Source organism: Corvus moneduloides, chromosome 16, assembly GCF_009650955.1.
Source record: "Corvus moneduloides isolate bCorMon1 chromosome 16, bCorMon1.pri, whole genome shotgun sequence".
Lineage (NCBI taxonomy): Eukaryota > Metazoa > Chordata > Aves > Passeriformes > Corvidae > Corvus > Corvus moneduloides.
In genome coordinates this window covers 349,620-370,520 of record NC_045491.1, presented here as the reverse complement: position 1 = coordinate 370,520, position 20,901 = coordinate 349,620, and the positions used below count along the sequence as shown (strand labels likewise).

At 40.2% G+C, this 20,901-nt stretch overlaps 1 protein-coding gene across 4 annotated transcripts in view; it reads left to right on the top strand.

Moving 5' to 3' along the window:
• MYH11 (myosin heavy chain 11) overlaps nucleotides 1-20,901 on the top strand; it is a 55,615-nt gene that overhangs the window by 32,208 nt on the left and 2,506 nt on the right. For 2 of the 4 annotated variants that reach the window (XM_032125423.1, XM_032125422.1), the window contains 32 exons: nucleotides 324-467; nucleotides 1,850-1,945; nucleotides 2,330-2,448; nucleotides 2,615-2,767; nucleotides 2,933-3,106; nucleotides 3,271-3,444; nucleotides 3,858-3,972; nucleotides 4,579-4,772; nucleotides 4,924-5,045; nucleotides 5,157-5,226; nucleotides 5,371-5,531; nucleotides 6,360-6,468; nucleotides 7,358-7,489; nucleotides 7,769-7,975; nucleotides 8,371-8,508; nucleotides 9,165-9,288; nucleotides 9,731-9,902; nucleotides 10,482-10,694; nucleotides 10,824-10,968; nucleotides 11,062-11,268; nucleotides 11,940-12,044; nucleotides 12,147-12,299; nucleotides 12,705-12,953; nucleotides 13,195-13,407; nucleotides 14,105-14,317; nucleotides 14,948-15,109; nucleotides 15,860-15,988; nucleotides 16,522-16,610; nucleotides 16,815-16,938; nucleotides 17,114-17,322; nucleotides 17,889-17,997; nucleotides 18,582-18,754. In XM_032125423.1, the coding sequence (XP_031981314.1) occupies nucleotides 324-467; nucleotides 1,850-1,945; nucleotides 2,330-2,448; nucleotides 2,615-2,767; nucleotides 2,933-3,106; nucleotides 3,271-3,444; nucleotides 3,858-3,972; nucleotides 4,579-4,772; nucleotides 4,924-5,045; nucleotides 5,157-5,226; nucleotides 5,371-5,531; nucleotides 6,360-6,468; nucleotides 7,358-7,489; nucleotides 7,769-7,975; nucleotides 8,371-8,508; nucleotides 9,165-9,288; nucleotides 9,731-9,902; nucleotides 10,482-10,694; nucleotides 10,824-10,968; nucleotides 11,062-11,268; nucleotides 11,940-12,044; nucleotides 12,147-12,299; nucleotides 12,705-12,953; nucleotides 13,195-13,407; nucleotides 14,105-14,317; nucleotides 14,948-15,109; nucleotides 15,860-15,988; nucleotides 16,522-16,610; nucleotides 16,815-16,938; nucleotides 17,114-17,322; nucleotides 17,889-17,997; nucleotides 18,582-18,754 (4,897 nt within the window). Of the gene's footprint in view, nucleotides 1-323; nucleotides 468-1,849; nucleotides 1,946-2,329; nucleotides 2,449-2,614; nucleotides 2,768-2,932; nucleotides 3,107-3,270; nucleotides 3,445-3,857; nucleotides 3,973-4,578; nucleotides 4,773-4,923; nucleotides 5,046-5,156; nucleotides 5,227-5,370; nucleotides 5,532-6,359; nucleotides 6,469-7,357; nucleotides 7,490-7,768; nucleotides 7,976-8,370; nucleotides 8,509-9,164; nucleotides 9,289-9,730; nucleotides 9,903-10,481; nucleotides 10,695-10,823; nucleotides 10,969-11,061; nucleotides 11,269-11,939; nucleotides 12,045-12,146; nucleotides 12,300-12,704; nucleotides 12,954-13,194; nucleotides 13,408-14,104; nucleotides 14,318-14,947; nucleotides 15,110-15,859; nucleotides 15,989-16,521; nucleotides 16,611-16,814; nucleotides 16,939-17,113; nucleotides 17,323-17,888; nucleotides 17,998-18,581; nucleotides 18,755-19,844; nucleotides 19,877-20,901 lie in introns of all 4 variants that reach the window. The other 2 variants (XM_032125424.1, XM_032125425.1) reach the window with 2 other exon arrangements.

The window sequence follows — 20,901 nt, the reverse complement described above, 5'->3', positions numbered from 1 at the left end:
AATTCTGAGTAGGTTACATATGGCACTAAATAAAAGAATCTGGGGAAGAATGGCTCAGATTTGAGTCCATAGGACACAAAATTACCCCAAGGTGCAGAGACACTCCCCAGTCACTAATGAAAACTGGAAACTTAACACCATCAAGCTTGCTAAAATAGTTCTTTTGAAAATATTTGTGCACCACAAAACCCTAAACTCCTCATACAAGCAGAATCTTCCTTTGGTGATAATGTTGTGGGTTTTTCTGTTGTTCCTTAGGAGAATTCATGAACCAAGAGCATTAAGTAGATGCACTTAAATAAAGCTTTTCTTCTTCTTTTTAGATGATTTGTTGCTGGAAGGCTTCAACAATTACACCTTTCTATCTAGTGGCTACGTGCCTATTCCTTCTCAACAAGATGATGAAATGTTCCAGGAGACCTTGGAAGCCATGAAAATTATGGGCTTTACTGATGAGGAACAGACATGTGAGAATTGTTATCAACACTGTATTCAACATATTCAAGTATATACAGATATTCAAGATATACATCTGCAAGTGACACTACATAGAGATGCAAATGCAGAGGTTAATTCTGTCCAGAATAATCACTTTGCAAAGCTAATTTGTTTATGAAAGAGAATATTTCTCATTGGAACTCCCTACATATCCAAAAAGAGATTACTGAGTCCAAGCCAGCTCTATCAACAGTAATGGCCATTTAAAGCTATTTTTCAGAACTTTCCAACAACTAGCATGAAAAAGTTGCAAAATAATCTGATTTATTTTTTAAAGAAATGGAACAGGCTCAAATAACTCATATGTACTCACTGATTCAGAGAAAAGAGGAATAAAAGCAAAGAGCATGAAACAACTAAACTGTCTAGAAAATGTAGGCCTGCCAGAGACATTCACCTGCGTAGCTTTTATCAGTGCCGCTGGGAGCGTGCAGGGCCCTCGGATGCAAATTGCCACGTCCCAAGTGACACCTGGTGGCAAAAGCAGCATCCTCCCATTGCCTGAGCCTTGGAGCAGCTGCAGCAGCTGCATCAGTGACCGAGGGATGTTGAGCAAAACCCCAGCCTTGGTCAATCTAGATGATGTTACTGGTGCACACTGGTCTGCTCTCCTGACAGTAGTGGTGTGGACGGCAGCATTCTCCACTGCAGCAGCAGGAGTCGTTATGTTACTGTCTGAACCCCTTTGATTTCATGCTCTAAAACAGAAGCCCATTAGGATAGTATCCTTCTCCTGTGTAAATTTATCAGATAAACAAATAGAACTCCCCAGATTCATACAACCTCATCTGTAACATATCAGTAGATTTTACTACCCAAGATTAGGTGGAATCACATTTATATATATTTTAATAATCAAACATTGTCAATTACTTTTCTGTACTTTGACACTAATCCTTCAAAGATATGTACAGATTTGATTTTAGTTGCACAACAAAATATCCATATATCCCTGAATAACTGGACATTCAGAAGTGCCACACATTTTTGAAGCTGCTGGTAATTCAGATATATTTTTTATTTTAAACACAGAAATACTCTTGAGTGACTGAGCAGGGAAGATGCTACAGGCACTGAGTGGGAGACAAGTTCCTAAGATGTGGGGATCTGCCTGGGGGGCCAGCCTAACTTAGCTTGAGGTGCTGGTGTTCCCAGACTGGCGCATTTACTCCACTGCACATGGAGATTGTTGCTCAAACAGCATTCAAACTCCTGCAGTTTATGGCACAGTCCTTTAACTCCTTCCAGAGAGGTACAAACTATCACAGGCAACAGAATGTTATTGCAGAGAACAGAGCTTTCAAAACATGGCCATTCTGGTCCTCATTTATATTACCTGTTTCTCTTACAGCTATACTGAGGGTCGTTTCATCTGTCCTACAACTGGGTAATATTGTCTTCAAGAAGGAGAGAAACACTGATCAAGCTTCTATGCCAGATGATACTGGTAAGATTTTCCACTTCAAAATTTTATTTAACATTAAGAAATTAATAAAATAGCAACTGAATAAGCACTCTTTATCAGTATTTTTTATTTAATTGCTATTTCCTATTTAGCTCTCAGGCTTTAAAATATAACCCATCCTTAAAATCAGCTCAGTTATCATTACCTTTTCTAGTAATCTTGAATCCATAAATTGATGAATGGTGAATTTGTTGCTTGGATCACAAATGTTACTTTTATGGCAAGTGTCATCTCTTGTTTGTACAATAGAGGAGCTTCTAAAGAATATAAATAACTCCACATACTTGCTGAGCTACTCATATTCACACTTACTGACCTGCTAAGAGGCAATTCAGTCTGAAATAAAATCTCACTTTTTTATTCTAGCTGCACAAAAAGTGTGCCACCTGATGGGGATTAATGTGACAGATTTCACAAGATCTATTCTGACCCCAAGAATCAAGGTTGGGCGAGATGTTGTCCAGAAAGCTCAGACCAAAGAGCAGGTACCACATGCGCTCTGCTCAGCTCTCCTGAAGCTATTCTCCCTTTTTCCTATTTCTCTTTACATCTTGTATAAAGGGAAATGTCCATTTTATATCTCATTTCTTCAGAAATTAACAGTTAAGTGGGTTTCTTCTTTCACTTACAATCTCCTCTTACCTTTTCCAGGCGGACTTTGCCATAGAAGCTTTGGCCAAGGCAAAATTTGAGCGTCTTTTCCGTTGGATCCTGGCTCGTGTGAACAAAGCTCTCGATAAAACAAAAAGACAAGGAGCTTCTTTCTTGGGGATCCTTGACATTGCTGGATTTGAGATTTTTGAGGTATATACTGCGGACACAAGCTGATTAAACTGATATAGATCTTTATATTGTAATTACTTTAAAATGCAAAAAGAAATACAAAATAGCAAATACTATCTTATCATTTAAGTTCACTCTTAAAGGCCTCTTTCTAACATTATGAACTCACTTTTTTCCTCTTCACAGATCAATTCCTTTGAGCAGCTCTGCATCAACTACACTAATGAGAAACTTCAGCAGCTTTTCAACCACACAATGTTTATATTGGAGCAAGAGGAATACCAGCGAGAGGGCATTGAATGGAATTTCATTGACTTTGGCCTTGACCTGCAACCTTGCATTGAGCTGATCGAAAGACCAGTAAGATTATCTCTCTGTAGGTGGGATACTACATAGTTATGTGTCAGTACAACAAGAGATCCTTTATTTCCTGGAAGGATTTGTAACCTCAGGGGTAAAGAATGTGGTGCTCTGTCTCTGCCTCTGCTTGTGATGTTTCTGATCTGATACTGCTCCTGTTGCAGACCAATCCTCCTGGTGTCCTGGCTTTGCTGGATGAAGAGTGCTGGTTCCCCAAGGCTACTGACACATCCTTTGTGGAGAAACTAATTCAAGAACAAGGCAACCATCCCAAATTCCAGAAGCCCAAGCAACTCAAGGATAAAACAGAGTTCTGTATAATACACTATGCAGGAAAGGTACTGGACAGATTGAGCTCTTTTGACTTAGGGATACCCAAAGGATCAAAGAGAAACATTGTGGTACCTGCATTGATGAGACATGGCTTTAATTACAAAATGGGCTTATTAAGTGCTTTAATTACACAACACATGAAATAAGATTTGCAAATCATAGTTGTGCTAAGCTCAGAAGAAAACAAAAATAACCAGCACCAAGGTTATTGAAAATCCAAGTAATTTGGATTCTTTTCTAGCAAGCAGACTTTTTAAAGACATTAGTACATGTGAGAATAAATACTCAACTCTCAACCCTAGAAAGCTTTGCAAATTATTTGTCTGATTTTGTGTTGATACAGTGCCCTGTGTTCTTGGACACTCCAGATTTCTTATCAAGAACAAATTTTTGATGTAGCATTCACTGTTCCCTGCAGGTTACCTACAACGCAACTGCCTGGCTGACAAAGAACATGGATCCACTAAACGACAATGTGACTGCTCTGCTGAACCAGTCTTCAGACAAATTTGTAGCAGACCTTTGGAAGGATGGTATGAATCACAACTCTAAATTGGTGATGGGGTTTAAAGGGAGAAACTCCTACCAGAACTTTTTGACAGCCATCCCTTGCTGGCAGCACACAAGTGTGAACATGATAAGCATAGAAGAGACTGAACTAAGAAATAAGAATAATGTGTTCTAAAGACATGTTTATGAAAAATTTCTTTAGAGAGTTTTAAGCACTATCAAAAAATTTCCTTAATATTATTCAGCAACTGAATAAAAATTATTCATCACACTGTTAAAATGTTGCTGAATATGTAATATTGTAGACCTCATTTAAAACAGGTTATTGTTAGGTTTTATGAATCCTCTCATGTAAGTTCTGTACAGTTCTATTTAATTCATGGACAAAATATATCCTGGGTATTCAGTTGCTCCATTCTGTCACTACTTAAAAAAATCCACATTTTCATTTTTGACAGAAGTAGACTATTTACCCAAAAGGGCTTCTAGTACATTTGTCAGAAGGCTTCTATTGCATAAAAAATATACTGGTCCTCTTTGGCAAGCTGCAGTGTAACAATGCCAGTGATGAGTGTAATGTGAGGCAAGGACAGTTTATAAACTGTTCCATTCTTTCTTCTCTGTTTCAGTGGACCGTATAGTTGGGCTGGACCAAATGGCGAAGATGAGTGAAAGTTCACTCCCCAGTTCTTCAAAAACCAAGAAAGGCATGTTCCGTACTGTTGGACAACTCTATAAGGAGCAGCTGACCAAACTGATGACCACCTTAAGGAATACCAATCCCAACTTTGTCCGCTGCATCATTCCAAATCATGAAAAAAGGGTAAATTTCAGATGCTTGGTTTTCAGACTCCTGGCACATTATTGCTGTTGAGCTGCTTGCTGCACATGGCAGAGCTGAACAACGTCTTCAAACATAGATATATGGACATTTTTGTAAATTTGTGCTAAAATACCTTCTGTTCCCCTTTCAGTCTGGAAAACTTGATGCCCATTTAGTGCTTGAGCAGTTGCGCTGCAATGGTGTCCTGGAAGGGATCCGTATCTGCCGGCAGGGATTCCCCAACAGGATCGTCTTCCAGGAGTTCCGCCAGCGGTACGAGTCCCTCAGCCCCGGTTCTGGGTTCAGTAGAGCTGTGACACCTGTCTGTCTGTACAAAATCGTCCAGTGCATTTCAACCTCCCTAACATAAACATCTTTTGGCAGATATGAGATTCTCGCTGCAAATGCCATTCCTAAAGGATTCATGGATGGGAAGCAGGCTTGCATACTCATGGTGAGGAAAGCATTTTTGATCCTATTGATAATCAGGTCTATACTTCTTATATAAAAAATGTTGAGACTGAACAGAAATGAGAAGTGATTTTTAGTACCCTAAACTTCAGCACTGGAGTTAACAAATATCCCTGTTTTCCTCCAGATCAAAGCACTAGAGCTCGATCCCAACTTGTACAGAATTGGACAGAGTAAAATCTTCTTCAGAACTGGTGTTCTGGCTCACCTGGAAGAAGAGAGAGACCTGAAGATCACAGACGTTATTATCGCCTTCCAAGCTATGTCCCGAGGCTACCTAGCAAGAAAGTAAGAATATGTGCTAACAAACAGAATGTCTTCTGCAGCAGAGTATCTGCAGGGGCCTTTAGTTTTCCATATAACAAAGTGAAGATACTGAGACATTTCATTATTATTTATACTGCATTAGAACTCGTGTCCAATGAAGGTTTCACTTCCAGCCCAGAAGAGGCTGATTAGTGTAATTACAGGGAAGCAGTTACATGGTGAGGCTGCTCACACCCCTCTGTACAATAAGCTGAGACAATGACCCATCATTTAAACATTTATATATTTGTACCAGCAGGAGGAGGAGCATCCTAAGCTATGACTGGAGTCTTATGCACTACAAGTAGCAGCACCCCTGGCATCTATAAAACATAAAATAATTTCTTCCACAGCTTCAGCGTGGAGCACTGATCATCTAGCATGATCTCAGTTAATGTACTCCACAAAACTATCAACAATAATGCCTTTTTTTTCTGCATACTACCAAGGCTTTCAAATTGCCAGACAAAGAAATATGTTTCAAGAATGATGATCAGTGCAAGATCTGAGTCCCTGTGTACTCTGGAAAGATGGTGCAGCCAGAACTAGATCTATACATCTGTGCCTACCCATGGAAGGCAAACAGCCAAAAAAACCAAAATAAAATACCAGACAGCTAACCAGAGTTATCATCCTTCCTCAGGAAAGCACAGGCACTGTTAAAGCAACAAAAGAATTTGTTCCAGACTTCCCAAACCATGTGGCTCATCAGCAGACTCTCATGCCAGAGTTTCTTTGCTTAATGTGTGTACCTTGCAAACACCTTCTATTTTCAGACTGAACCAATTTGCTTTACATTTTTAATCACAGAGCCTTTGCCAAGAGACAGCAACAGTTGACTGCAATGAAGGTTATCCAAAGAAATTGTGCTGCTTACCTGAAGCTGAGGAACTGGCAGTGGTGGAGACTGTTTACTAAAGTGAGTGACTGCTATCAGTAAATCTCTCCTCAGTTTTCCAAAAGAAATGAAATGCACATGATACCAAGGTACATAGTGTCAGGCATGCTCCTTGTTCCAAAGCCCAGTGCAGCTGATGGCAAGAGCCTCATTCGTTTCACAAAATTTGGCATTAGAGATACTCTGGATAGTTATATTATGTCATTAACATTAAAGTTAGAACTAACTTGAGAAGAAGACAATCCAGTTAAGCAGAAATTCATAAAATATTTTGCATCTTTGGGGACTTTTTTAATTGCCACGAAATTAAATCACTTCACAGGGGTGGATAATGAGAACACAGAGTAGAACTGAATTTTCTGAACATCCAAAGTGATAGATCTATGGGGAACCCAGTAGCTCAAGAACTCCTAACTGGGACACTAAACATCTTTGTGCTGGGCACTCATGCAAATTAAGTCTATTTTCCTATTAAAGAGGCTTGGGTGTTTCATGAATGGTCTTCAGTTTGGATTCAGAGAACTTTTACTACTTGGATTGATAGCAATCTCCTCTGCAACGAGAAATAGGCAGTAACACACACCTGGGTGTGCATATTGCCTTTCTAAGCAGAAGATGTAGCTTTTGTACATTATCAGGGGATTAAAACAGGCCTGGAGCCATTCCAAAAGTGACACTATCAGAGGCAGAGGTGCTCACAAGGCCCCAGGAATTAACATAGAGACAGCCAAGAGCAACACTGCTGAGGCTCGGGGCTTTAAAGATGTTCACATCAAGCTTGGCTGGACAGTATTTGTCCAGTCTTGAGCCATGGCAGCACTACCACTAGTGCCAGTCAGTACTTTAAGCACCATGCTCAGCAACACAAATACTGACAGGAAACATTCTTGAAAAACCTTTCTGTTTCCAGGTGAAACCACTGCTGCAAGTCACCCGCCAAGAGGAAGAAATGCAGGCCAAGGATGAAGAACTACAAAAAACTAAGGAAAGACAACAAAAAGCAGAGAGTGAATTGAAGGAGCTTGAACAGAAACACTCACAGGTGATTTACAGCTCTGAGCCTCTGGAAAACACTAGCTGTTCTTTTACCATGTCTAGAAGCTGTTATAATAAAGGTGTCTCTCTCCTTTGCACTCACGTATTTCTTCGTAGCAATGGTCCAGAACAGGTCAGTGCAGAAAAGATCCCAGTCACTTCAGTAAAGGCCCAACATCCACACAAAAATGTGTGGTAGAGCTGCCTGCCTGTACCCCAGGACTGTCCAGTGAAACAGCCAATTTGCACTCCAAGCCTTAACTTCCTCTCCATTTCATTTGTGCAGCTTGTTGAAGAGAAGAACCTCCTGGCAGAGCAGCTTCAGGCAGAAACTGAGCTGTATGCTGAGGCTGAGGAGATGAGAGTCCGTTTAGCTGCTAAGAAACAAGAGCTGGAAGAGATCCTGCATGAGATGGAAGCCAGAATTGAGGAGGAGGAGGAGCGCAGCCAGCAGCTGCAGGCAGAGAAGAAAAAAATGCAACAACAAATGCTGGTAAGGAAGGATAAGTGACAAATACAGACAATAACTTGGATGTCACTGACAAACAACAGAGACTGGCAAACCTCAGATCCTAGGACAGTGCTTGCTACCCAACCCTCTGTAGGATATATGTCTGTGCCACTGAAGTAAGGACAACCAACTGATGCTCTTTCCTCCAGAGTTATCATTTTCCCCATCTCAATCTTAAATAATCTTTTCTCTAAAACATTATTTTAACAAATCTTTCATTCTATGTTGTCAAGTATTGCAGACTATCTAGTTCTTAATAAAAACAACAAAGTTTACAACATACAGTAATAAACATTAAGCCTTTCTTAAGAATTATATAAGTGGTATTTTATTTCCAGAATTCATGTTTTGTGGTTTTCTTTTTCCCCCCCTCAAAGGACCTTGAGGAACAGCTGGAAGAAGAAGAAGCTGCAAGGCAGAAACTGCAACTTGAAAAAGTAGCAGCAGATAGCAAGATAAAGAAAATGGAAGATGATATTCTGATAATGGAAGATCAGAATAACAAGCTAAGCAAAGTAAGTGTTCTGAGTCCACTTTCTTACTCTGAAAGTAGTGAAAGTTGAGAGAAAACCTTCTCTTCTACTAGACCAACAGGAACACTTTTGACTGTCTAATCTCATGGATGTACAGTTACACCGGGCCATCAGTCCAGCCTATATCAAATGCATTTCTGATAATTTTTCAGTGCTCATTTAAACAATTCAAAATTGTTTAAAACTACTGTGTTTGAGATCTGCTGTAGCAAAAACATCTTCAAGCAAAATATCCACAGCAGTCAAGCACAATCAGTGGAAGAAATGTCTTCTTGTCCAAGAGCAGACTAAATAATTCTCTTGGTTTTCAACTAATTTCAACCAAACTTCATTATTAAAACTGGAAATAAGCATGTCTTCCAGTACTTTTGAAAAGGGAATGCTCCTGTGAACTGGGCCCTGTACTTAGCAGCCATCAGAGAGCACAAGATTCTAAGAGCAGCAGCTTAGAGAACATGGAAGTCATAGATACCATTCCATAGCTCCTCTGTAACTGAAAAATTGAAATCTATCACTACCATCTAAAGAAAGACAGCATAAAAGGACAGTCTCTTGGACAGTTTTGGTTGGCAAATAGTTGATTTATGATCACCAATGACAGACACTTTTGCTAACAGAAGTATTTTATTTTTCTTAAGGAAAGAAAACTCCTTGAGGAAAGAATAAGTGATCTAACAACAAATCTTGCAGAAGAAGAAGAAAAAGCCAAAAATCTTACAAAGCTCAAGAACAAACATGAATCTATGATTTCAGAACTTGAAGGTAACATGAACAATAGTTTCTTGGGGGGGGGGTTGAGAATTTCTTCTTTTTCCTTGGCACAGAACAAAAACACCTAAACAGAATCTGGGGAGAACTTCTAAAAAATCTTTGTGGTTTTTTCCAAATTTTTTATGCTGAAGCCAATTTGGTGAGAATCACCAAATCCCCATGGTGCCAAACCACAGAAACCTTTTGTTTTTTACATACAAAAAAGTAGAGAGAAAATTGAGGGGGGAAAAATGCTTATTTTGCAGAAAGATAAAGAAATGCTTCTTTAGGATGGCTAGAAATAAGGCATTGCAAGTTGCTCCAAAACACAGTGACTTGTAGCTAAATGTATGGCCACACTGGAGGTCAGAACCATTTTTTGCCTAAGTTTGTGGTCAGATTAAGGACTCCTGCCACTACCACAGTCCAGTGACCAAAATCCTTCCTTTCTCAGTGCGGCTGAAGAAGGAAGAGAAGAGCAGACAAGAACTGGACAAAGTTAAGAGGAAGCTGGAAGGGGAGGCAAATGATCTACACGAGCAGATTGCAGAGCTCCAGGCACAAATTGCTGACCTGAAGGCACAACTGGCCAAGAAGGAGGAAGAGCTGCAGGCTGCTCTGGCCAGGTACTCACTCCTGGGTCTGCACACGGTGGAAAGCCCAGGCTGGAACACATCTTGCCCCTTCCCAGACACTGAGAAGCTGCAGCCATGAATCTCATCTCTCAGTTCATCCCCTCCGTGTGCTTCTCCATTTTCCAAATGTCCTTTTGTGAAAAATAATTATGCTATTGCTTGTCCACAGACAAATAATTTATTTTATTAAATTACCTCCAGGTACCAATGAAAAATCCTCTTCCCATAAGCCAAGGCAGTGCTGTCAAGTATGATGAAATGTAACAACCTACTTCATAGGCAACAGGCAAAAATTAAGAGTCTGACCTTGATCCACTCCAGAATATCAGTGGATTTTCTGTATAAATTTAAGAGGGAAAATACTCTACCAAAACTTGCTGAATCAACTGATCAGCATCTCCAGACATTGCATTCAGATAAAGTACAGCTGTCTGATCTTTTTTGCATCAGTTCCCCCTTTCTTTGGCACTTTCTTGCACAGAACCTATAAATCTTTAGTGTATACTTTCTCAAAGTGAAGTCATTATTACTTTTTTAATTTATAAGATGAAATGCTCTCTTTTCAAAAAGGCTTGAAGATGAAACTACTCAGAAGAACAATGCCCTAAAGAAGATCCGTGAATTGGAATCTGTAATTTCTGATCTCCAGGAAGACCTGGAGTCTGAAAGAGCTGCAAGAAACAAAGCAGAAAAACAAAAGAGAGACCTTGGTGAAGAGCTGGAGGCTCTTAAGACAGAGCTTGAGGATACTCTGGATACCACAGCCACCCAGCAGGAGCTCAGGTATGGAGATGTAGCACAAGGGGCAAAAAGAAATGTCACCAAGCTCAGTACAATACTGTCCACTGACTCTGCAGTAGGGCTGGAATGCTCTTATCCACTGCTGCTCCACTGATGTGTGTCACCTTCCAGAGCAAAGCGGGAGCAGGAGGTCACGGTGCTGAAGAGAGCTCTGGAGGAGGAGACTCGAACTCATGAAGCCCAGGTCCAGGAGATGAGGCAAAAGCACACTCAGGCTGTGGAAGAGCTCACAGAGCAGCTGGAACAATTTAAACGGGTAAACAGAAATCCATCTCACCGAAAACTATCTCCTAGAAAACATGGTTTCCTCTTATAGTTCACCTTTCTTCACTTCTTCACATACTTGTAGGCTAAAGCAAGCTTGGATAAGACCAAACAGTCACTGGAAAAAGACAATGCTGATCTGGCTAATGAAGTCAGGAGCCTGAATCAGGCCAAACAAGATGTGGAGCACAAAAAGAAGAAGCTGGAAGTGCAGTTGCAGGATTTACAGTCCAAATATACTGAGGGAGAGCGTGTTCGGACAGAACTCAATGAAAAAGTCCATAAATTACAGGTAGGAAGGAGTTTGATGTTTTGCTCTGACACTGTGGGACTGAGAAGTCCAGTTTATACTGTCCTGTTAGGGGATATCTAGAGGAATGATGGCCCTGCAGCCAAAATGCCCATTTTTTTTGTCCTTAAACTCCTACCTCAATTATCACACAATCAATCAACTACAACCATTCTATCTCCTGGAACTGAGAGCTTTTAGTCTCCCTGTACATGTTGCAGTCTGTAATGCCATCACTGATTCAGTGACCATGATGCAGAGCTGACAATTTTGTTCTGTTTGTTCATTTTTGGGTGGGGAGGAAAATTGACAGGAATGTGGCTTTTGGAAATGTATTAGACAGCAATTAAACACAGGTGCTCAGAAAAGATGACAATGAAAGGAGAATGCTCACTTATCTACAATTTTAAGCTGATGGATAAATAAGAAAATAAAATCAAAATGCATCAACTTCTGTCAAACTTGGGAAGAGGAAGGAAAATCCACCCAAAATCCCCATTCTCCTTTGCAATTCATTGTCAATAGTCATGAATATGACTAGTAATAAATACTACAGTAAACTAGACAAAAATGGCATTAGTTAAGATTTCAGACAAACCCAAGGAATCTAAAGTTTGAGGAAGATTATGAAGTTTTCCAAAATAACTGAGTTTATTCTCTGTGGTGTTTCACAGGTGGAGGTTGAAAACGTCACGAGTTTGCTCAACGAAGCAGAAAGCAAGAATATCAAATTGACCAAAGACGTGGCAGCCTTAGGATCTCAGCTACAAGATACACAGGTAAACTTGCATCCAAGAACAGCTCACCTACAATATTCATAAAATGCACTCTAAAAAGACCTAAACTAATGACTGTCTTGCCAATTGATGTGGTGACTGTAGGAGCTGCTTCAGGAAGAAACACGGCAGAAGCTAAATGTGTCCACCAAACTCCGCCAGTTGGAGGATGAAAAGAACAGCTTGCAGGAGCAGTTGGATGAAGAAGTAGAAGCAAAACAAAATCTGGAGAGACATATTTCAACACTGACAATACAGGTATCAGTGCCATTGTTAAGTCGTTAGTTCCATCACTGAGAGTTTCGTTAGCAATTCCAGAGGATCTGTAGAATTATCCTGGCACAGCACACGGACCCAGATGGTGCCAGCGGTGCCCCACAATGGAGGCAGCAGTCTCCCTGTCCTTTAAAGTGTCATCCCTAGGACAGATACAAATGCAAGGTAGCTCCACAGATAGTCTTGCACACAAGGCCTGTATGTGCATCCTAGGTCTGTGCTCTGCCTCATCGTATGAAGGCTGGGTGACAGGTAACTCGTCACCAGCTTCACACAAGTCAAACCAGGAAAGCTCCAGGTCTTAGTTGTCTCCTGGCCAATTTTTGTCTCTCTGCCAAGTTTTGTTGTCACAGCTACAAAGATTTGTCTTCTGAACTCAAATTTCAGCTCTCTGACTCTAAGAAGAAGATACAGGAATTTACTAGCACAGTAGAATTCATGGAAGAAGGTAAAAAGAAACTTCAGAAGGAAATTGAAAGTCTCACACAACAGTTTGAGGAAAAGGCTGCTTCTTATGACAAACTGGAAAAAACCAAGAACAGACTCCAGCAGGAGCTGGATGACCTGGTGGTAGACTTAGACAACCAGCGTCAGCTGGTCTCCAACCTGGAGAAGAAACAGAAGAAGTTTGATCAGGTATGGACTTAAGATTCTCCCTTGCTGTGTTATCACCTGTCTGGAACTCACAGAGTGTCCACTGGGATAAAGGGACAAAAAAATTGACTAAAATGTAATTATACAAACACTGGTTAATTTTGTATTTATATGCCTTTATCAAAAGTAGAGATTCTACCCTGTCATTAACTACTGACAATACAGCTGCAATAGAAAAACCCTGTTACTAATGATTTCCTATATTGACGTTACCTTTCTACAGATGCTAGCTGAAGAGAAGAACATCTCCTCAAAATATGCAGATGAAAGGGACAGAGCAGAAGCTGAAGCTAGAGAAAAGGAAACAAAGGCTTTGTCATTGGCTCGAGCGCTTGAAGAGGCTTTGGAAGCCAAAGAAGAACTGGAGAGAACGAACAAAATGTTGAAAGCTGAAATGGAAGATCTTGTTAGTTCCAAAGACGATGTTGGCAAGAATGTAAGTTTTGGCCTTAGAACAATCTCCACAACAATAACTTAGAATAGCAGCTAAAAAAAGAGATCTTTGTTTTCAGTGTGGGAAATTCTCTGCAGCACACAAATCCATTCAGCAAGATCAGATATTTCATACGGAATTCAAAGGTTATTCCATTTGTGTCCAAACTTTCAAGCGACTTGGCAAAGTAACTGTAAGCTATGTTTATTTTTAACATAACTTCAAGCATGAAGAAGATTCTAATTGATTTCTAAGACTGGGAAAACATTAAAGAGATTCTAAATAATGTAACTGGTTTATTACACTTCTTTGAAATTGTAAACTCTGCAAATCTTATTTTATTAGTTCTATTTGACTTTGCCACCTGCCTTATATTTACTTATATAACTGCCAAATTTCCATTTATGCACTGCCAATTACTTCTTTTATTACAGGGATGTGATTATATTACTTCTAATACTAAATAAATTAAATTATGATATTTGACTAGATTAGAAATGAAAGATTGGGATAAAGAGAATCTCATGTTATTTTAAGACAGTTTTGCAAGTGTACAAAATAAAGCTAATTTACCATTTTCAGTGTAAATTATTTCCACAGCTGCTGGTTCAAATGTGGCCTATATTGCAGGTGTACTGTGTATAACTAGAATTATTTTTATTTCTCGTAACAAGTCTATTAAATTCTCATTGCTTGAAAGGTCCATGAATTGGAGAAATCTAAACGGACCCTTGAACAGCAAGTAGAAGAGATGAAGACACAATTAGAAGAGCTAGAGGATGAGCTACAAGCTGCTGAAGATGCCAAACTCAGGTTGGAAGTTAACATGCAGGCCCTGAAAGGCCAGTTTGAAAGAGATTTACAAGCCAGAGATGAACAGAATGAGGAGAAGAGAAGACAACTCCTCAGACAGGTACCATTCTCTACTATTGCCTTTGTAAATATCTAACCAAGTCAGTTGAAAGGCCCCAACCTAATGCCATTATTACAAGCACCTCACTAACTATGAGAAAAAAGCATTACATTGCCTTGTACGTGGTGATTTAAAAAGAAAAACAGTAATAAGAAGAAAATAAAAGGGTTATTGACAGGGTTATTGTACTGTAAAAGGCAGGGGGGTTTCCCTGTTTCAGTAGGGGATGCACAGTTACCAATAAATCTACAACCAATACAGTATAAAACATACGAATTACTATTTCTTACACAGTCAGGATCACCTTCCCTGTATTCTCAGTGCAAGTGAAAAAAGACAACTTCTGATAGATCTGTCTTCCCAAGGTACACTGAATGCATACAAAAGCATTGGAGATGAAAACAGACAGGATAAAACTTATTCTTGTAACACACGTATTTCCACGAATACAGAACCCAAATTGCTGAGTTCTTTCAAAAACCTTTAATTTTGGGACAAAATGGAAATCTATTCTATCTGCCAGGGAAATCACAGAGATATGGGGTCTGTATACACTATTCAGACATACACAGAGTGTTTAAGAGTGCCCAAGGACTTTCCTAGACTGAACTCGTTTTCCTTAATGATCAGCTCCATGAATACGAAACGGAACTGGAAGATGAGCGGAAACAACGTGCCCTGGCAGCTGCTGCCAAAAAGAAGCTGGAGATGGATGTTAAAGACCTGGAGAGCCAGGCTGACTCTGCCAATAAAGGTCGGGAAGAAGCCATCAAACAACTTCGCAAATTACAGGTATGTAACGCCAAAAATACAGCTTTTCCCACTGCTGTGTCCTGCACAGCCACAATACAAAAGTTAGGTGACATTTGTGAACTTGATGCCCATTACAAATGATTGGTCAGAGGGAGAATTTTAACTAGACTCCCACATTCAAATATCAGTATTTTAATGCTAAGTTTGAATGACAGTGGAAAAATTCACAGGGCAAATGATTAAAATCTTAAATTTCATCATGGTAGAGATCTTCCAGAATTCTCTAGTCAACACGCATCTGCTGCTGACTTACTCACAAGGAGGAAAACAAAGATTCACATCAAGAGAAAGGACTATAAGATAAAATCTATTACAGGGCTTCAATCCAGATTCTAACACTTTACTCAAGAGCATAAAAGACTGTTCAGAAATCAGGTTTTCTCTGAATTAGCATGTTCCTGTTTATACTTTAAATCTCCCTATCAACCTTTGTGTCACATGTTAACAACTAAACAACAAAAATTTTCTTAATCAGAAAGATTAAGATTGTACATGTACTCAAATATCCAGAGGAAATATGGACAACAGGCATTACAAAAGATGCAGTGTTCAAGTGGAAGCATTGCCCTCCTTGGAACAGCATTTCAGATCTTTCCAACATGTGCTACCTGATCTCTGCAGAAAATACAACTTAAGCAGCATTATGACTATGTAAACGTGTACGTGTTCTGTTCCATCCACATTTCTTCTGACTGAAATTATAACAAATTTGTTATTCCTTTCAACAAGGCTCAGATGAAGGACTACCAACGAGAGCTGGATGATGCACGGGCTGCCAGAGAAGAAATATTTGCTACAGCCAGAGAAAATGAGAAGAAAGCAAAGAGCCTGGAAGCAGAACTCATGCAGCTTCAGGAGGTAAAGTGGGAAACCTACAGCAGAAAGGAGACTATATATGACCTTCAGTAGCAAAACAAACTGCAGTGAAGTAATCTAACAGCTCTTAGGGACTGAATTTGTAACAAGTTCCATGTGCTCCATGCACTCCACTAAAGCTGTTGGATCTCCATCTGAGCATAGTCAGATTGAACTGAAAAAAAATCACCTTGGAAGAAGGTACAGAACACCGGCCTTAAAGGGAAATGAACTGTTTGATCCACCACAAATTGTTTTCAATAGCAATAAATTCTTCAGGGCTTAGTGCTATTATTCCTACCTGTATTAAATGGCAATCTTGTGACTAAAACAAATAAAACAGAAACCAGCTGACAGGCTGGATAAAGTGTATTTCATTGTACTTCCCAAGATTTATGATATGACAAGAATTTATTCTGTTAACAAGACAAGCCATCTCATACCGGCTTTAGAAAGTTTACAGTCCTCTGAATCATGCTATAACCATTTCACCATTTACTCATTTCTTTACTATGCTGCTTTTTCCATTTTTATAGGACCTGGCTGCTGCAGAAAGAGCTCGCAAACAAGCAGACCAGGAGAAAGAAGAGATGGCAGAGGAACTTGCAAGCGCTGCCTCTGGAAGGTAGGAATACATCAAATTACACACAAGGCTCTGAACATGCTACTAATGCTGCCAAGCCATCTGGTCTCGACAACACAACATGCATACATATGACTACTTTCACTGAAATATCTAGTTCCCTCTCTGAATTTTTGGCAGTTCATAATGCATTCATAACATATGGTCAGAGCCATAACTACTCACCTTTTAAATTTAAACTTCCAGGACAAGCCTTCAGGATGAGAAACGGCGCCTGGAGGCAAGAATTGCCCAACTGGAGGAAGAGCTGGAAGAGGAGCAAAGCAACATAGAGGCAATGGGTGACCGCATGAGGAAAGCGGTACAGCAGGTAGAGCTCATTCCAGCACACAGCACTTTCTGTTCGTATTCCAGAAAAAGCTACTTGTGGTTCTGAGTATCTGGAGAATTGCCATCCCAAATTGCCACCTGTCATTTCTCTGAAAGCCATGCAACACTTCTGCAAGCGTGCAACACTTCTGACAGCATCCCTTCCCACCTTGCAGGCAGAGCAGCTGAACAATGAGCTGGCAACAGAGCGCTCAACTGCACAGAAGAACGAAAATGCTCGGCAGCAACTGGAGAGGCAGAACAAAGAGCTAAAGAGTAAGCTGCAGGAGATGGAGGGAGCTGTGAAGAACAAATTCAAAGCTACAATTGCTGCTCTGGAGGCCAAAATTGCTTCTCTCGAAGAGCAATTGGAACAGGAAGCCAGGTACTGGGCTCCCAGAGGGCACAGCTCTCCATTTATTGTTCCAGTTAATGAGAGAGAAAAATAAACAAAGGCAAGCAGGATTTCTGTCTTCAGGCTTTCAGAGCCACTAAGACTCAGTAAAGTCTCATTCCCACTTAACGTTTCTGAGATATATGACATTTAACTGGAGTTGCTACAGTTTCTGATTAAGACCCATTTTATTGCTGAAAAGTTCTACTGGTACCAAAGGCAAGGATCTGCTCCCCTATTTTAGAGTAACTGCCATATGACTCTGCCAGGTTAATTGCCAGAACACATTGTGCCACTTGTTGGATTATTCTTTGAGGAAATAACCTTGTGTTTCAGAACACATCTCCTGGAGCACCTCTAGCATACAGCAGAGACATATATTTGGTTTTGTTTTCATCAGAAGAACAGGGCCTTTAAGTTTTTCTTAGAATTCACCTGTTAAATTCAGTAAGACCTTTAACAAATGGGTCCTTGGTGCCAGTTTCATGAGCCACAAGCCCGAGGCAGGTGTAGAGTACAGAGCTTCCACATCACCAAACGCTGCACTGTCATTGCAGAGAGAAGCAGGCAGCAGCCAAGACACTGCGCCAGAAGGACAAGAAGCTGAAGGATGCACTGCTGCAGGTGGAGGACGAGAGGAAGCAAGCAGAGCAGTACAAAGATCAGGTACAGACTGTGTCAACAAGGGTCTTGGTCAAGGGCACAGGAGTTTTCAGGTTTTGCTCTAAGAAAGGAGAATTCCATGTTCTGCCTCAAGCAAACGCCCTTCTAGAAAGCAGACTCTATGTTTGGATTATATGCTGGGAGAGCTATACAGTCCATTACTAAAAGATGGTACAACATAATTCTTTCATGCTATACCAAGTGCCAAAGCACAAGTCCTTGTCAATCAGCTAGCTGCAACAGTCTGACTGCACTGCAATATACAGCACTGTCCACAACACCCTTGGTGCCATATGAATAGAGATCCTGAACACATTTTATATTAAAATTTTAGCTCTATCTAATGCATATCCATCTGCAGAGGTAGGACTGTGCAGCAAAAGAAACAACAAGGTTATGTCTGAATACAGTAGCTATCAGCAAAATAAAGTCCCACAAAGCAAAGTTGTTTTCAGGCTATAAGCTTCCAAACTTTGATTTGGGTCACGTTTCAGTACAACTCTCAGTAGAAGCAAAAATTAAAATGAGGAATGTAAAGCTATTAGATCTGTTTTAAATGAAAGCATTACTCTAAAATTTCCCTTTAGGCTGAGAAGGGCAACACACGGCTCAGGCAGCTGAAGAGGCAGCTGGAGGAGGCTGAGGAGGAGTCCCAGCGCATCAACGCAAACCGCAGGAAGCTGCAGAGGGAGCTGGATGAAGCTACTGAGAGCAACGAAGCCCTGGGCCGTGAGGTTGCAGCACTAAAGAGCAAGCTCAGGTAGAGTCCCCTTGTTTGGGATAGCCCTTCCCACTCACTGACAGCCTTGAAATTTAGAACTGAACTACAAAAGTGGGAAAAAATCTGTCAGGTAAAGAACAGACACTGATAATGCTGCGAAGTTACTCGCTCCTTGTGTTCGCTTGGCACTCAGAACAAAAGGCCGAAGTCAGGAGTGAAGTGCATTTCATAGACTGCAGCAGCCTCAGGATTTCAGCTGAGATGAACTGTGATAACATGGCACAGGCCTTACTCTTCTCTAATCAAAATCCTTTTGGCTTAAATTGGAACAGAATTAGGCTTTGTTGCTTTGGAAAACACTCCTTATATAATGGCTGTATCTATTTGTACAGAAGCAGTCACGAAAGGGTAGAAATGCTTGTGCTTTTCACACTTTCACACATGCACAACTCACACGTAAGGACTGTGAACAGTCTTGGACATCACAGGCAGTAAAAGGAAAAGCACATTACATTATTCTTATTCCAAAGCCTCTTTGGACTTCACCACTATGGGATTCAGTGTCATCAGTCCAAGGAAAAGATTAAAACACCCCTTTGCATTTTCTTTTTAAAACTGTGTGGAAAAAGATAAAGCTGTGATCAGTCAGCTATATCTCTGAGTTCTGCACTCCTGGGTTTGAAAACATGAGCTCACTGAAATAAAGAGGCTGACTTGAGTTATAAAGAAATTGCTCTATCTGCATCACTATACCGTAACATTTCGCCTTCTGCCTAAGAACAACAGTATGTCAGACACAAAAAAAAGCACCTGTCTAGTTGTGTTCTCAAAGTAGCTTGCCAGGGTGTTTACCAGTAACATGCTTCAGTGTTACTGGATGTGGATTCCCTTCAAAGTGAAGAGTTACGGATGTGGCAGCCTTTTCCATTATCTTGGGTAGTACATGCTCCTGGCTGCTTTATGAAGCAGTGGCTGTGTCCAGCCCTTTTACATAGAACACCATAAGGCTCATTTTTGTTTTATCTAAATGTAATGTTTAATTTGTTTAATTATTTAAAAGTAATTACCTACCTCTGATCATGACCATGTGCCTAGTATAACTGCCCAGGACTCTTTATCTCTGTTTCAGAGGGACACAGGAACCTTCGCATGACTAAGCAGGTACCATGCCTTCAACTTTGCAGCTAGCTTGTATTGCACAAATTTCCATTTTCTTTGGTCCTGGTTAAAATTATGTGAGGTTTCTGCAAACTGTGAAGGCTTGGATATCTTGGCATTAATCTGTTTTATCAAAAAAGACAAATATTACAATAATCTAGCTACCATCAGCTGTTCATCAGTGATACATCTTTCTGACAAGTAGGTTACGTACTGACGTAGACTTACCAACATTGCATTCTCACAAGCTCTACCAACAGAGTACCTAATTAAATACTCTGACTTTTCTGCATGAATTATTTTTTTGCCCATCATCTTTGTGCACTGCCACGAAGAGTAAATTTTTTTCAAATAAAATACACCATTGATTAGTAAAATTGATTAAAAGGACTAATGAATATTGAGTGTCACAGCATGTCATTAGAATTTCACAGTATTTCCTGTGCCTACTGTAATGCTGACCTAAGGTAAGAGCCCATCTAATTCACCTGAGATTTGGGAAGCCCTACTTGCATGTGATTTATCACACACCACAAAATCACAGACAAAAGAATGCCTTTCATTACATAGCACTCTGTACCTGTATTGCTTACAAAGAGTTATTACTGAGGCTTTTAGAGCTATTTTACAGACATTACATTGCTTGTTTACTGTTATTAAAACACAGAGCACGGACACAGAAATGAAAGCTGACACTGTAACCTAGCACAGCATTGTTATACTTATTAGCACATTCTCTGGAGATAGGAATAATACCTGCACTGCAAAAATTAAAGAGCTATTGCCTTGTAATATTTGTACATATTCTGTTTTACATAGGCGGGATTTTGCTGTCAATACACAAATATTTAAAGATGATGTCTTGTCCTTGCATGTGCCTTTTAGTCAGCCTAGTATTTCCAGTCAGACTGTTACTCAAGCACTACTCCAGTAACACTTGTTCAAAGGCAGATTATATACAGAGGTGCTAAGCAAAAACTAATGCTGAAGGCTTGTCCCAGATACACACTTTATTCTAAAGATACGAA